Source organism: Sus scrofa, chromosome 6, assembly GCF_000003025.6.
Source record: "Sus scrofa isolate TJ Tabasco breed Duroc chromosome 6, Sscrofa11.1, whole genome shotgun sequence".
Taxonomy (NCBI): Eukaryota; Metazoa; Chordata; class Mammalia; order Artiodactyla; family Suidae; genus Sus; species Sus scrofa.
In genome coordinates, this window is record NC_010448.4 from 75,177,306 (window position 1) to 75,192,783 (window position 15,478).

At 58.1% G+C, this 15,478-nt stretch overlaps 1 protein-coding gene across 7 annotated transcripts; it reads left to right on the forward strand.

Annotated features, from left to right (window-relative positions):
- On the forward strand, positions 1,609-15,365 carry CLCNKA (chloride channel protein ClC-Ka). Of its 7 annotated transcripts, none has more exons than XM_021095403.1 (20): positions 1,609-1,684; positions 2,277-2,383; positions 3,073-3,201; positions 3,977-4,105; positions 4,712-4,851; positions 5,211-5,288; positions 5,390-5,468; positions 5,936-6,061; positions 6,422-6,506; positions 6,609-6,710; positions 7,323-7,407; positions 7,691-7,864; positions 8,564-8,633; positions 8,801-8,911; positions 9,246-9,459; positions 10,331-10,464; positions 12,866-12,954; positions 13,112-13,195; positions 14,434-14,545; positions 14,903-15,365. In XM_021095403.1, the coding sequence occupies exons 2-20, from the start codon at positions 2,284-2,286 to the stop codon at positions 14,992-14,994; spliced, it is 2,133 nt and encodes a 710-aa protein (XP_020951062.1). In that variant the 5' UTR covers positions 1,609-1,684; positions 2,277-2,283; the 3' UTR covers positions 14,995-15,365. The 7 variants fall into 7 exon arrangements, with proteins under 7 accessions (XP_020951062.1, XP_020951067.1, XP_020951065.1 ...); XM_021095402.1 differs by lacking the exon at positions 1,609-1,684 and adding an exon at positions 1,800-1,984; XM_021095404.1 differs by lacking the exon at positions 1,609-1,684 and adding an exon at positions 1,802-1,984 and having other exon boundaries at positions 14,459-14,545.

The window sequence follows — 15,478 nt, forward strand, 5'->3', positions numbered from 1 at the left end:
GCATCCAGCCTGCCCTTACCCTCCACTGCTTGATGCAGAAGAGGGAGAAGTTGGGGGCTGGCATGCGGGGAAAATGGCTTCAGGAGGGACATGTCACCAGCACCGTGTCCCTTTGTTGCCCTCTTCCCAGTTTCCTGATGCTCATGGGGCTGGGAGATGAGGGTGTGGACCTGCGGTGCTGGCTGCTGGCTGATGCCAGCTGTGAGTTGGAGCCAGACCAGAGACTGGGGTTTGGGATATCGACAGGGTGGCCAGTTATCCTGCTACTGTACAAGGTTGGGGTAATGGTGGTGACAATGGGCCCAGATCCAGGCAGAGCAGCAAGCCCCCCACCCCAACTCTCACTATTTTCAACTGAGTTAGCCTGATCTCCAGGAGCAGAGAATGGCTCAGGGTCTCAGTATTTTAGCAAGTCATTGAAGAGCCATCATGATTTTCAGGAGGGTGGCTTTGCTGGGGGAGGTGGGGGGGCAGGAGTTGTCCCACATCCCTTGCCCAAATCTACTAAAAGTGACATGAGACACAAATCCTTTGCTTTGTGCCCAAACCCTTGCCCTGAATGATTAAGCCACAGGAGCTGGAGGAGTTCTGGGCAGAGGAAGAGCCACAGAGTCTAAGTCTGGGTACGGCCTCTCCTGTGTGACCTTAGATGAGTGGCTGTACCTCTCTGATCCTCCACTTATTATCTGCAAAATGGTGGTGCTATCCTTGACCCACAAGGGTGCTGAGAGGATGAACTGGGTCTCAGATGTAATGTGCATGTCCCCACACTCTGTAGGGGTGGGACAGTTTGTGGCATTTACCCGGCAGCCCCAAGCAGAGCCGCTGCCCCTTGGGTGCTGGGGTTTAAGAAGCAGTTTTCTGAGACTGGAGGGTCTGGACATGAGGATCTGGTCTAAGTTCCCAGCCATCCCCTCAAGTTTCCTGCCCTGCTCCAGCTTGTTACCCCCTCCCTACCTCAGAGCAAGGCAGGGTCACCAAGGGTCATCAAGGCAGGACTTTGGAGTGGTGTGAGGGCTTTGGAATCAAAAACCTGGGTGGTAATTTCAGTTTTATCCCTTAGGCTCTGACCCTGGACACCTCTCTGAGACCCTGTTTCTTTAAAATGGGCTAATACCACCCACGGGTTCCCATGAACACTCATTGATTTGAGAGCGTTGATCACAGAGCTGGTCACAGAGCAAGGGTGTGCTAATGACATCAGACCCCTCGCTTCTGAGTCTTTCCTCCCGCTCTGTTGCTTTCTCCCCTCTCCCTTGTCTGCTTTTTCAAACCCCTCCCATGCCCAGCTCTGAGAAGCCAGGACCCTGACCTTCAACCCCTGCACATGACCCATCACCATCCTGCTGGGTCCTGAGCTTTCTCCTCCTAGGCCCTGTGTACCCGCTCCTGCAGCTCGGCCGGGTGCCACACCCCTCTGCGTGGCGGGTCGGGGGAGCCCCTGCTCCGGGTCCCTCCTGGCTGCTCTGGTCTGCAGCACTCAGCTGGCCAGGGCAGTTCCAGTTGGTTTGTCAAGGACATTCCTAATGGCCAGGGTAAACCCGGGGTGGGGGGGCGGGAGGAGGGAGGGGGGCGGGATGTTGATTGGTGGAACACACACCTGTCCAGGTGCACCTGAGCTGCCAGCAAAGGAGTCTCTGTCGGGGAAGGCTGGTTGGGGCCACAGCAGAGCAGACTGACCGAGGTGAGGGGCCGCCAGGTGCAGAGCTGGGCCAGGGACTTGATGAAACCTGCCAGGGCCAGGCCAGACCAGGGCAGGCAGGAGCAGGAGGCTGGGGGGCAGGGAGCCAGCACCTCCTTTTGACCCTCATAGGCTCTCTTGGGCCTGGGGTTGTCCTGACTCTGTAGCTTGAGCTGAGGGGGCAGAGGCTCAAGGATGGGTAGGGGGAGTCAGAGTGGTCCATGGGGACCCCAGTGAGACATGGATGCTCCTGGGCAAGGAGACTGTTCTGAGCAGGGGAAGCAGCCAAGCTTTCAGGGCAGGGTAGGAGTGGTGGCCACGGGAGGGAGAAGGGGGTTCTGAGCCTGGGGTCCTGTCTTGATTAAATCTGCTCCGGGACAAGGAGGGCACAGCTAGGAACTGTCCTGAATATTAACTCACACATGCATGCCCTGGGGAACACTCCCTCAGGAAAGAGGGCACACCAGACTCACATCCCCTTTGAAAATGCCACCTCTCCTTCTTCTCTGGGGAGTGGCTATTGGAAGGGCCCAGTGGCAGAGTAAGGGCCCTGGAGCAGCGCACCAAGGGTCCATCTGTCTGTCCGCTCCCTCAGGGACCTGATGGAGGAGCTGGTAGGGCTTCGTGAGGGCTCCTCGGGGAGCCCCGTGACTCTTCAGGAGCTCTGGGGCCCTTGTCCCCGCATCCGCCGAGGCATCCGAGGTGAGAGCTTGGTTCCCTTCCTCTCCCTGTCAAAGGCCCCTTGGGACCTCATCCTCCCCTGGCCCCCCTCCTCCCCACCCACCCTGGGGCCTGAGAGCTCCCCCACTACCCCGCCTTCACTTGCCCAGAGTCTCCTGGGCCGCAGGGAGGGAGAGGATCCATCTGCCTGTCTGTGGGTCAGACGTGCTGCAGGTCTGCCTTCTGCCTCTGGGAATGCAGCCCCCGGATCTGATCACTGTGCCTGGGGCATTGCTAGGGTTAGGCTGGGGGTGTTTTCTGGTCTGACACCGAGACAGCCCCGTACGTCCTGGGACAATAGTCTCTAGACTCATGTCCTCTAAGCCGTGGACCCTGCAGAGACACTGAAAGAAGTGCAGCTTCTAAAGCACTGTCTCCATTCTTCCTTATGAACCTCAGCAAGGGGCAGGGTGGGGAGGGCAGAAAGGTCAAAGTCCCCTCCAGGTGGGGCCAACAGGCCTGGCACCCGCTGTGCCACCACGCTCACTTGCCACAAATCCTACTGTCGGTCACCCGAGGCAGAGCCCCATCCCTGCTTCCTTGGATTCAGGCACCTGTCCCCAGCCCCACACAGCCCCTGTCTCCCTGCCAGAGCCTGAGCAGGCCCCCAGGACAGGTGCTGCTTAGGCCCCCACCAGGCCCGGGGGTGAGACTCAGTGCCCCTGCCCCAGTTGGCCTGGAGTGGCTGAAGCTGAAGCTGTTCCGCGTGGGTGAGGACTGGTACTTCCTGATGATCCTCGGGGTGCTCATGGCCCTGATCAGCTACACCATGGACTTTGCCGTCGGGCGTGTGGTCCAAGGTAACCCCTCCCTGCCATGCATGCCTGCCCTGGACTCAGGGCTTCTGAGCACGCTCTGGGGATGCCGGGTGGGCTGCCAGGTGGGCTGCCAGGTGCAGCGGGATTGTGGTGGGGAGAGAGATGGCTCTCTGTGGGGAGGAGGACTGGGTCTGGTCCTGGCTTTGCTCTTGACTGGCTGTGTGACTCTGGGCAGGCTCCTGCCCCTCTCTGGGCTCCAGTCTCCTCATCTGCACAGTGAGTGGGAGCTCAAAGGGTCCCAAGAGCCCTTGTTCCTCTGAGCCCCAAGCCCACCTCTTCCTGCCATCCCTGCTCCTCCTCCCTCCCTTCTCTCAGCTCAGTATCTTTGGGGGAGGGCACTGGTCTAGAACTTTCTCCATGCTTCAGCCGGCTCCTTCCACCCTGAGGTCTCCCTGGAAGAGGGGGCATGGGGCAGGATGGGTCTAAGAGCCCTTCTCTGGGAAGCTCCCTCAGGTCTCATCACAAGGACCTGCTTAGGTACCAGGCATCACCTGAGGAGGCACTTTCTCACAATGACTCTGGGAGGGAGGTACCATCACTGGCCCATTTGACAGACACAGAGATATTGAGTCACTCGCCAATAGGTCACACAGCTGGGATATGGGTGGATCCAAGCATCTATTCTTGCCTCCTCCTGGAAACCTGCCACTCACAGGGTGGCCCTGGGCCTCTCCAAGCCTCTCTCTCCTGGGCAGTAAGTGGGCGCTTGAGGGCTGCAGGGCCTGTGGATGACTTCCTGACTCCAGGCTGTTCCCAGCACACATGTGGCTGTACCGGGAGATTGGGGACAGCCACCTACTCCGGTATCTCTCCTGGACCGTGTACCCCGTGGCTCTGGTCTCCTTCTCCTCGGGCTTTTCCCAGAGCATCACGCCTTTCTCTGGAGGTGAGCCCACTCACCACGCCGTCTGCCTGTGTGACTTGCCCCGTATGCCCCTGGGTCAAAGCCTTTTCGTATGCCCCGGGGCTCCTGAGGGGGGACGCAGGCAGCAGTGACCCTGCTTCACAGCCAGAGAAGCCAGGCTCAGAGGAGCCATGTCATCTGCCCAAAGCCACACGGTGAGAAGGCCAGGTCTTGCCTCTTGGGTCACTGCTGGCTCTGCTCCTTTTCTGAGGGCTCCTCTGGGCCAGTGCCAGGGCTCCCCAGGGAGGGGCACACAGAGGGGCACGTGTCTCCCAGGGCCCAACTCTGCCTTCAGCTCCAGGCTAGCAGAGGGGAGGTGCAGGGGTGTCCAGGTGGCCTGAGATTCTCTCCTAGGTCCCCCCATCCCACCACAGCTGTCTGCCAGGCCCAGCTGGAAGAAGGTGGGCAATTCCCATTCCCTCTCTGAACCTCAGCTTCCTCATCTGTAAAATGGGTTCACAAATCCTACCTCAGAGGGTTTAGGGGTCCTGACAAGATCATGCTGCAAAACCCTGTTCAGGGAATGCTCGAAGGGTTGATCTAGAACTTGTCCTTCCCCTTGTCCCCTGACCATCTTTCCCTGCCAAGGTTCTGGAATTCCAGAGCTGAAGACCATCCTGTCGGGCGTGGTCTTGGAGGACTACCTGGATATCAAGAACTTCGGGGCCAAGGTGGTGGGCCTCACCTGCACCCTGGCCGCAGGCAGCACCATCTTCCTGGGCAAAGTGGTATGGGCAGTGTGAGAGCTCCCTATCCCACCCCACCCTGCCTGCTGTTTCCCCATCACCCCTCCAAAGCAGGGTTAGTGGGACTCGGGCCATGCCTGCCTTTGTGGGGGGCTCAGTCATGGGGAGGAGGCAAGATACCTCCCCAGCAGTGAGACAAGTGAGCTGGGGAGATGGGGTGAGGGGTGGGCAGCCACACTGTCTCTGAATGAGGTTTCCTCTGCCTCCCAACCCTGGGCCCCAGGGGGAAGGGGAGAGGAGGAGAAGGAGGGGGAGGAGAGGGAGGAGGGGGAGGGGGAGGAAGGGCTCCATATCTCCCCAAGGGGTGACCCTGTGCCCTGTGCCCACACCTCCCCTGTCAGGGCCCCTTCGTGCACCTGTCCGTGATGATCGCTGCCTACCTGGGCCGCGTGCGCACCAAAACCATTGGGGAGTCGGAGGTAAGGGGCTCAGGCCTCCCGCGCCCCACCCCCCACCCTGGAGGAATGAGACGAAGGGGAAGGCGGGGGTTGGCTCTGAGCCGAAACTCCGATCCCTCCAGAACAAGATCAAGCAAAATGAAATGCTGGCGGCGGCGGCGGCGGTGGGCGTGGCCACAGTGTTCTCGGCGCCCTTCAGCGGTGAGTCCCCCGCGCCCGCCGCCAGGCGGGGTCCCGAGGAGGGGGGCTAATCCGGTCTTGGTCCTTAATGTCAGTCTTTCCGGAAGGGCAGAGCCGCCCCGGGGTGGCGGTGGGGGTGGGGGTCCCAATGCTTCGCGGTTACATTAAACAGACGCCCCTGTGTAACCCCGGGCTGGTGAGTTCAGCTCTCAGAACTCCTCTCCTCATCGGTGACATGGGAATTGTGATCGTCCCCATCCCACAGGCTGTTGTGAGGATCGAGGTGGCCGGGGAGAGCGCTCACAGGCGTGTGCCCTGGGCAGGTGGCGCCCGCCCGCCCTCCCCTCCCCGCCCTCGCTTCAGCTCACGACGGAGGAGAAGGGGTGGCCCTGTCTGCTGGGTCTCTAAGCGAGCAGGACGCGCGGGGTCGGGGCGCCCGGATGGATGCGGGGGGGGGGGGGGCTGTCTGAGCTCAGTGTCGCCCCCAGGCGTCCTGTTCAGCCTGGAGGTCATGTCCTCCCACTTCTCCGTCTGGGATTACTGGAGGGGCTTCTTCGCGGCCACCTGTGGGGCCTTCATGTTCCGCCTCCTGGCGGTTTTCAACAGCGAGCAGGGTGAGCCGCGCCCGGCCCTCCCTCCTGCCCCCCTTCTCCCTCCCGTCTTTTCCTCTCTCTTCCCTCTTCTTCCTCTCCACCCCCTCCTTCTAGGCATGTGGAAAGGAACTGACCTGTATCGGGCATAAGGGATGGGAGCCTTGGGGATAGAAGCGGTCCAGCTGTTCAGGAGGGAGACCCAGGGAGACCCAGGGAGGCCCAGGTAGACCCAGCCAAGCTCAGGGAGGCCCAGGAACGCCAGGACAAGGAGATTCTGGAGCAGACTTGGCACCACCTCCACCCCTGCCTGTTCATTTGAATCCTGGGGCTTAACTGGGGTACGAGAGTGGTCCCTCATCCCTCCTGCCCCTCCTTCCCCAGAGACGATCACCCCCCTCTACCAGACCAGTTTCCGGGTGGATGTCCCCTTCGACCTGCCAGAAATCTTCTTTTTTGTGGCGCTGGGGTGAGTGGGTGCCTCGGGGGACTCCCCTAGCCCGAACTGCTGCCCTTGGTTCTGGAGGGGATCAGGGGGCTGTGGACTCACCTCCCCTCTGCACTCCCCCAGAGCCATCTGTGGCATCGTGAGCTGTGCCTACCTCTTCTGTCAGCGAACGTTCCTCGGTTTCCTTAAAACCAATCGGTTCCTCTCCAAACTGCTGGCCACCAGGTCTGGATAGGGGCTGGGGGCCCCTCAGGGAGATCCTTCCCCCCCAGAGTCAGCCTCCTGAGCCCACAACTGCCTTATATAGAGAGCTGCACCCCCGACTGTATCCCCATCCTCCTACTGAGCCCCCAACCTCCGCACCCACATTCACTTAATGGAGCTCCCATCCCCTCCCTCACACGCCTCTCCGTGTGCCCAGTTTCCTGGGCTACCAACCGCCCCCTCTCCTGAGTCCTCACTCCCTCACTAACCTCCTGCCCCCTCACTGAACCCCCAGTTCACCCAGCCCCCTTTACTGAGCCCCCTAACCTCCCAATCTTCTCTGCCCCCTGGCCTTGGCATTTCAGAGCCCTCTTCTGCCCCGGCTGCTGCACTGGCCCCACCTGCCTGGCTGGGCAGCCCACCTGTCCCCACCTTTCCCATCAGCTCCACCCCTTGTTCCCCAGCAGTGTGGGGCCCTTGGCCGCGCGTCGTCCCTGCTCTGGTCCTTCCTCCTCCTGCTCAGGCCTCAGCGTCAGCCCCAGGGTGGTGGGACCCACTCTTGCTTCCCTCTCCCTGGGGTGGGGGAAGCGGAGGGCCCATCCTGGAGCTGACTCCCCCACCCCGCTTCCACAGCAAGCCTCTGTATTCCGCTCTGGCAGCCTTGGTCCTCGCCTCCATCACCTACCCCCCTGGCGTGGGCCGCTTCATAGCTTCTCGGGTAAGGGGTGCTGAGCTGGGGCGGCCGGAAGGGGGAATGCCCAGTCCTTGTCCACTTTGGGACCATCGTCGTCTTCCGTCATGCCCAGGATACCTATAAGGGGATGGCTTGTGACATTTTACCAATGAGGCATTTGCAGCTGCATGAGGGGCAGAGCCCTTCCCAGGGTCTCCCCGCAACCCAAAGTGGCTGGGAAGGGTTTGAGGCAGGGTCCGGCAGCGAGGGGGTGGCAGGGAACTGCTGCCCAGCCCTCACGCAGAACTCTGCCCTGGCCCCACCCCAGCTGTCCATGAGGGAGCACCTGAACTCACTGTTCGACGACAACTCGTGGGCGCTGATGACCCGGAACGCGTCCCCAGCCTGGCCTGCAGAGCCCGACCCCCAGAACCTGTGGTTTGAATGGTACCACCCACCGTTCACCGTTTTGGGGACCCTCTCCTTCTTCCTGATTATGAAGGTGGGCACCTTGGGGCCCTCTGGGGTGTGCACAGAGCCGAGACCAGCCGTGGGTGGGGCAAGGGCATGTCCCCAGGGATTGTCGCACCTGCCTCTGTCCTCTGCCACTGTGTGGTCCTGAGCAAGTTGCATCAGCTCTCTCTGAGCCTCAGTTTCCTCATCTTTCAAATGGGGTAGGAGTTCCCGTCATGGCTCAGCAGAAGTGAACCTGACTAGCATCCATGAGGACGCAGGTTCGATCCCTGGCCTCGCTCAATGGGTTAAGAATCCAGTGTTGCCGTGAGCTGTGTTGTAGGTTGCAGATATGGCTCGGATCCCACATTGCTGTGGCTGTGGTGTAGGCTGGCTACACCTCAGATTCGACCCCTTGCCTGGGAACTTCCATATGACTCAGGGGGCGGCCCCAAACAGACCACAACAACAAAAAGATAAAATGGGGTAGTTACTGTGCCTACATCCAAGGTAGGTTGAGAGGGAAGAAAGGAAAGTCCCAGGCACGGTGCCAGGCACACAATAGGCACTTTGTTAAGGTGAGGTTCCTTCCCCAGGTCATGCCTTCCCTCCCACCAGATGGAATGGGCATGTGCCCGGACACCCTCCTTCTCCCTGGGAACCCTCCTGTCCCCTGTCCCATCCCTTTCTTGCCCACTCTTGTCTGGCTGCCTCTAACTTCCGTGCTCTGGGTTCCCACCACCCACAGTTCTGGATGCTGATTCTGGCCACCACAATCCCCATTCCTGCCGGGTACTTCATGCCCATATTTATCTTCGGTGAGTCTGGGGTCTTGAGATCTGAGAGGTTCAGGGTTACTGGGACAGGGCCATGGCTCCTGGTCTACCCCCTATCCCAGGGTGGTACTGAAGTTGGTCCCCCATGACAGAGGGCTATGGGGACCTGGTCAGCCCAGCTTCCTGTCCTCACCCTAAGTCTGTGGCAGGAGCTGCCATCGGGCGCCTCATAGGAGAGGCCCTCTCTGTTGCCTTCCCAGAGGGCATCATAGCTGGAGGGGTCACCAACCCCATCATGCCTGGGGGTTATGCCCTGGCAGGTGAGTAGACCGGGTTCCCACCAGGTGGGCAGACGCTATGGGGCTGGGCTGGACCTGGAGAATCAGCCAGTAGTTCTGTAGGGCATAGGGAGGTCATTAGCCTCCCAGTGAGCCCCACCCCACCCGGAGCCCCTCCCCTTAAGTCCCCCTTACCCTTTCTAGCTCCTGCCTTGTCCCTGATGCCCCCTCCCCCTTACCAAGCCCAGGCATCCAGGAACTTCCAACAATGGTTAACCTGTGGCCTCTGAATAATTCCCACCTTAAACTGTGGCCTTGCCCTTTGCATGAAGCTGTCCCCTGGCCTGAGCCCCTCTCCCTGGTTCTGCCCCTGCAGGGGCTGCAGCTTTCTCGGGGGCTGTGACCCACACCATCTCCACGGCATTGCTGGCCTTCGAGCTGACTGGCCAGATTGTGCACGCCCTGCCTGTGCTGATGGCAGTGCTGATGGCCAATGCCATTGCCCAGAGCTGCCAGCCCTCCTTCTATGATGGCACCATTATTGTCAAGAAGCTGCCGTACCTTCCATGGATCCGGGGCCGAAACATCAGGTGAGCAGTGCCTACCTGGACTGGCTGACCGAGGTGAAGGTGTCCGGGTGGGCTGACCTTGGACATGGGTGGGTGTGGGAGGGGCTGACCCACAGCTGCTCTCTATCTAGCCTCCATTCACTCCAGCTCCCCGTGTGACCTTGGGTGAGTCCTTGGCCTCCCGAGCCTCAGTGTCTTACTGGTCATCCATCTGTCTTCACAACTGGAGGACAGATATCGCCCATTTGTTGGTTCCAGGTCACACAGAGTCAGAACCAGCTCTGAGAGGTCCCCACCCCTCTCCCACTCCTGCTTTGCTGTTTCTCTGGGGTGTTGGGAGGTAGAGGAGGGGACTGGCCTACTAGAATGGAAACGAACTTTGAGACAGGGGCCAAAGCAGCCCCTGTCCCCAGAGAGGCAAAACCAAGAGGCTCTGAGGGTCCTGGGTCCAAGGCCCAGCTCCAGACATGTGCAAACTGCCACTTTCTCAAGACTCAGCTTCCCCGTCTGTTAAATGGGGGTGCTTATTCGTGATTTTCAGACTTTAAAGCTTTTTTTTTCTTCCCTTTTTTCCATGAAACTTTTCTTCAAATGAAATTCTCCAGAGATGGCTTCTGGATAAAATAGACCAAAGTGGAGCTGGTCTGGGGAGGTTGGGGGGCTGGGGCACGGGCAGGGGATTAGGGGCTGAGAATTCAGAGCCAGGTCATGGAGGAGCTGGTCTGCGGGTTCCATCCCACCTTGGGGCGCTAGGATTTGTTCATCCAAGGACTCTCTCAGTCCCTGCCCACACTGGAGGACTGACAAACTTCCCCTGGGTACCCCTGCCTCGTCCTGGGGTTTGGATAAAGCCCTGGTGCGGAATCTGATGGGAGCATCCCTGTGCCTTCAGCTCTCACCAGGTAATCGTGGAGCACTTCATGAATGGTGCCATCACCACGCTGGCCAAGGACACACCACAGGAGGAGGTGGTCAAGGTCGTGACGTCCACAGACACGGCTGAGTACCCCCTGGTGGAGAGCACAGGTGCCCGCAGGAGGGGGACGCGTGACTGGGGAGGGGGATTCCTGCTATCTCGCCCTGGGACCAGGGAGGGTCAGGCCCAGGAGAGGGCAAGCAGGGCGTTGGGCCTGTGGGGCACCAGCATCCAAATCCAGGCGCTGCCACTGTGTGACCTTGGGCAAGTCACTTCCCCTCTCTAGGCCTCAGTTTCCTCACTGGTAGAGATAAGAACCACCCTGGAGGAGTTCCCCTCGTGGCTCAGTGGTTAATGAATCCGACTAGGAACCATGAGGTTGCGGGTTCAATCCCTGGCCTTGCTCAGTGGGTTAACGATCCGGCATTGCCGTGGGCTGTGGTGTAGGTTGAAGACATGGCTCAGATCCTGAGTGGCTGTGGCTGTGGTGTAGGCTGGCAGCTACAGCTCCGATTCAACCCTTAGTCTGGGAACTTCCATATGCTGCAAGTGTGGCCCTAAAAAAAAAACCCTAAAAGACCCAAAAAACAAAACAAACCACCCTACCTTGGGGTGTTTGACATGTCTCAATGGTGTGAGAGGAGGCTTGTAAAGCACTCCATGAATTCTAGAAATCAGGCCTGGTGTGCCTGGGAGAGGGGGTGGGATAACGGGAACCCTACTAGGGTGTCTCAGAATGGAGGCCCTCGTTAAAAGACACATAAGCTGAATCTTTGGGGAAGACCTAGCTAGAGCCTCCTTTCCCTCTAGAAGAAGTACAGTATGAGTGGGAAAGATAAGCTCGGGGTGGGAAGGGGACAGCCATGTCCACTCAGAGCCATGGTCAGCCCATATGTCCCCTTTGCGCAAATGAAACAAGGTGCATACCTGGCAAGCAAAGCACAGCTGGGTTTTGGTCCCCTCTTGTCCTTTGGGCAAATCTCTTACACAGCAACCTGCACAACCGTATGGGTCATCCCCATATGTACCCCAAGAGGCATAAAGCTGTTTATGAGCAGCAGAACCATAAAGCCCTTAAGCTCTTATAAATTGCAGTTGCCTCATCTGGAAAATAGGGAATATAGTTGTCAGAGGTTCTCATCCCAAATGCCAAGCCCTTCTCCCCATCCAAATTGGGACACCTGTAACATTATCTCATAGAACACCTCAAATATCTCATTTGAAAATACATGCACATGGATGACCCCTCAAGAAACTGTGACCTTTGCAACAGCTTCAGCAACGCCGATCCTTAACTCATTGTGCCACAGTGGAAACTCTCCCCCTTTTCTTAAAGGGGAAGCATTTGTATGTCTAGTTGTAAAGCTTTTTTTTTTTTCTTTTTAGGGCTGCACCAGAGGCATATGGAGTTTCCCAGGCTAGGGGTCCAATCGGAGCTGTAGTCACTAGCCATGCCAGAGCCACAGCAACTCAGGATCTGAGCCATGTCTGCGACCTACACCACAGCTCATGACAACACCAGATCCTCAACCTACTGAGTGAGACCAGGGATCGAACCCATAACCTCATGGTTCCTAATCAGATTGTTTCCACTGCACCATGACAGGAACTCCTTTTTTTTTTTTTTTTGGCTTTTTAGGGCTGCACCCGCAGAATATGGGATTTCCCAGGATAGGGATCTAATCAGAGCTGTAGCTGCTGGCCTATACCACAGCCACAGCAACGCCCAATTCGAGCCATGTCTGTGACCTACACCACAGCTCACAGCAACGCTGGATCCTTAACCCATTGAGTGAGTTCAGGGATTGAACCTGAATCCTCATGGATGCTAGTTGAGTTTGTTACCACTGAGCCCCAGTGAGAACTCCTGTAAAGTTTTTATTTTATTGGAGAAGAAGCAAAACTCTCAGGCTGTCCCTCAAAACCAAATACCTGCAAACTCCAGTGACAGCCTGAAGTGAAGCTTGCCAAAGCCCCAGCAAAGACAGGAGGACCTCAGAACACGGGGGCCTTCCGCGTTCATGTCTTCACTGGTGGAGCCAAGATGCAGAACTCCTTATAGGAAATGAGGGGAGAGCCCAGCCACAGACATCTTCATGCAGGTGTCCCCAACCTGTTCCTGGCATGAGGCCCTGCCCCAAAGGGCGTCACAGGGTGTGCAGGTGGGCCTTTCCCCCACCTCCAGTGGTGTCTCCAGGACATCTTGGCTGTGGGCTGCCCCACGGAGCCAGTGACCTCCCTGTCCCCTGGCAGCCTTACCCAGCTTCCCTCAGCTTCCGCTCCTCCAGGTCAGAAGCTGAGTGACCTTGGGCAAGACAACTAACCTCTCTGTGCCTCAGATCCTGTTTCCTTTTCTGGAAAATGGGTGATAATACTTCCTGACCCATAAGCTGCTGTAGGTTCCTGAAAGTCCCATAAGAACACCCAGCACAGTCCGTGGCACATCATCAACGCCCAGTAAACTGAATTTCCTTTTGCATAATGAGGCTCTCCCCCCCACCACTTGTCCAGAGTCTCAGATCCTGGTGGGCACCGTGCGAAGGGCGCACCTGATACAGGCACTGCAGGCTGAGCCACCCTCCTGGGCTCCAGGACAGCAGGTGAGTGCGCACATGGGGCATGGGAAGGGGGCGGGGCGTCAGAGGGCTGTACGAGGAGTGGCCAGCTTATCGCCTGTGGGAGCTGAGGTTTGAGAGGGGGCAGCCCGCGGAAGGGGGAGGCTGGCCCGGACCCCCATGGCCTTTCCCCCACCTCCAGCGGTGTCTCCAGGACATCTTGGCTGTGGGCTGCCCCACGGAGCCAGTGACCCTGAAGCTGTCCCCGGAGACCTCCCTGCACCAGGTAATGGGGGAAATCCAAGCTTTGGGAAGATAGGGACCCTGGGGTAGAGGGAGGAGCCTGAGGGAAACGTGGGGAGAGTTGGCTCCAGCTTCCTCCACCTGCCTTGCGGCTCTCTCTTCCTCCTGTGTCTGCTTCCTCTCCTGTGGGATGGGCAAAACGGTTCCTGCCCTCTCTGGTCCCTCAGTCTCAGGGTTGTTGGGTGATGGGGAAACTAGGGAAGAGGGAGGGAAAAGTCTGGGTGGAGAGATACAGGGGCTAAAAGTATGTCTTTGTGGGGAGTTCCCGTCATGGCATAGCAGAAATGAATCAGACTAGCATCCATGAGGACACAGGTTCAATCCCTGACCTCCCTCAGCGCGTTAAGGATCTGGTGTTGCTGGGAGCTGTGGTGTAGATCTCAGACGCAGCTTGGATCTGGTGTTGCTGTGGCTGTGGTGTAGGCCAGGAGCTCCAGCTCCGATTCGACCCCTAGCCTGGGAACCTCCATGTGTTGTGGGGGCAGCCCTAGAAAGACAAAAAAAAAAAGTATGTCTTTGTGGAATGCCCATTGTGGCTCACCAGATTAAGAATCTGACATAGTGTTGGTGATGATGTGGGTTCAATCCCTGGCTTCTCTCAGTGGGCTAAGGATCTGGCATTGATCTGGGACACGTCACAGATGCTGCTGATTCTGGTTGTTGTTGCTATGGCTGTGGCATAGGCCTGCAGCTTCAGCTCCAATTCAACCCCTAGCCCAGGAACTTCCATATGCTGCAGGTTTAAAAACAAACAAAAAGTTTGTCTGCATGAAGGCACACATGGATTTCAATTTCAGGTCCACTGCACTTTGCCTGTGTGATCTTGAGCAAATTAATCACAATGAATGCTGATTCTCTCCCCCCTGCAAGCACAGAAGCTGGTACACGGGGTCATGGAGGGAGAGAAGCAGGTTGGGGACCTACTTCTGGCTCCAGTCCCTCTGTGCCGGTCCGAGGATGATGCTGAATGAGGCTGAATAACCTGGTCTTTCCACTAGTCCCTTGTGTGGATTCTGGGGACCCCTAGTGGTGGTATTGGAGATTGCAGGCCTAGGTCTTTTGTCTCCCACCGTCACAGCTGTCCAGCTCTCCCAGGCTCAGAAACAACGGGATGGGCACCACTGGGACAGAGCCTGGCCAGGGTCTTCCCCTCTGCTCAAAGCTCCCAGCTAGGGAGAAAATGAAGTCAGAGGGGTGAGGTGGGTGCCATCTGTCCCCCAGTGTTTCCTAAACACCCCTCCTCCAGGCACACAACCTCTTCGAGCTGTTGAACCTTCAGTCCCTCTTCGTGACATCTCGGGGCCGAGCTGTGGGCTTCGTGTCTTGGGTGGAGGTACCAGGGTCTCGAGGGTGGAGCAAAGGGGAGGAGCCATGCTCAAGCAGGCTGGGGAGGTGGGGGGCACTGATATCCTCCCATCCAAAACTGGAGGGGCCTCGTGGGATTCTGATGAGCCCTATTTCCTGGCCCAGGGTGGTCAGCCACTGGGCCCAATTATCCCTACCTTATTTTGTGGCTAGTGGCCGGCACTACCCTTCTCTGGGCCTCAGTGTTCCCATTTGTGCAATAGGGAGGCACCAGCTCTAAAATTCACTCCAGAATCAACCCTTAGGGGAGTCAAACTCCCCTGGAGCCTTCACTTTCACTCTTTTCTACATCTCTGTCCAGATAATCCCTCTTTCTCTGTTCTAGTTGGAGAAAGTGATTTCCAGCCTAACAAACCCTCCGGCCCCAAAGTAAGCTGGCCTGGCAAGATGATATGGGACCCCCCGCTGCCCTGGTGAAGGAGACTGGGCAGAGACCCTTGCCTCTCTCCCTGCATCACAACACCCCGCCCCATCCCAGCCCTGCTCAACTCCCTGGCGAAGCAGGCAGCTGACCCAGCACTGAAGAGGGCCCCGTAGTCACCGTGTCCCATCTTTGCTGGGACAAGTGCTACATGCCTTGAAGAGCATATCCCACCCTGGACAGAGCTCAGAATGCAAGACAGCGGAAAACCAGTACATGCTGGGTGTTCAAGGCAAGTTCCTCAGATTCATGAATGCAGAGATTGGTATATGCTGTCGCCAAGGGCAGGCACAGGTGCTCTCTGGGGCTTGTATGACTCCCAACCAGAGGCTCCTGAGGAAAAAAAGAATAAAGTTGATTCCCAGAGTCCCAGTTTGTTCCTCATCTCAGCTCTAAGGGACTTGGCACCTTAGCGCCTACTCTGCACTGGCCCTGAGTGAGCTCTTGGGGCCTCCTAGTGGTCATGTGGGCACTGCAGGC